The sequence below is a fragment of the Acanthisitta chloris genome, unplaced genomic scaffold, assembly GCF_000695815.1.
Source record: "Acanthisitta chloris isolate BGI_N310 unplaced genomic scaffold, ASM69581v1 scaffold22514, whole genome shotgun sequence".
Lineage (NCBI taxonomy): Eukaryota > Metazoa > Chordata > Aves > Passeriformes > Acanthisittidae > Acanthisitta > Acanthisitta chloris.
The window spans coordinates 347-650 of record NW_008670108.1 but is presented as its reverse complement, the minus strand read 5'-3'; the positions used below and the strand labels follow the sequence as shown (position 1 = coordinate 650).

At 62.2% G+C, this 304-nt stretch overlaps 1 protein-coding gene across 1 annotated transcript; it reads left to right on the top strand.

Annotated features, from left to right (window-relative positions):
* Nucleotides 1-6: 6 nt before the first annotated feature.
* Nucleotides 7-299, top strand: LOC103801164 (ADP-ribosylation factor-like protein 4C; the record flags this gene model as incomplete). Its single annotated transcript, XM_009073569.1, has 1 exon — nt 7-299. A coding segment is annotated over one exon (293 nt), but the record flags the coding sequence as incomplete, so codon positions are not given.
* Nucleotides 300-304: the final 5 nt, after the last annotated feature.

Genomic DNA, 304 nt, shown 5'->3' with positions numbered 1-304 from the left:
GACGTGGGAGGGCAGGAGAAGCTGCGCCCGCTCTGGAAGTCCTACAGCCGCTGCACCGATGGTATCATCTACGTAGTGGACTCAGTGGACGTGGATCGCTTGGAGGAAGCCAAAACGGAGCTGCACAAGGTGACCAAGTTCGCGGAGAACCAGGGCACTCCGCTGCTGGTCATCGCCAACAAGCAGGATCTGCCCAAATCCCTGCCCGTGGCCGAGATCGAGAAGCAGCTGGCCCTCCACGAGCTGACCCCTTCGACCACCTACCACATCCAGCCTGCCTGCGCCATCATCGGCGAGGGGCTCA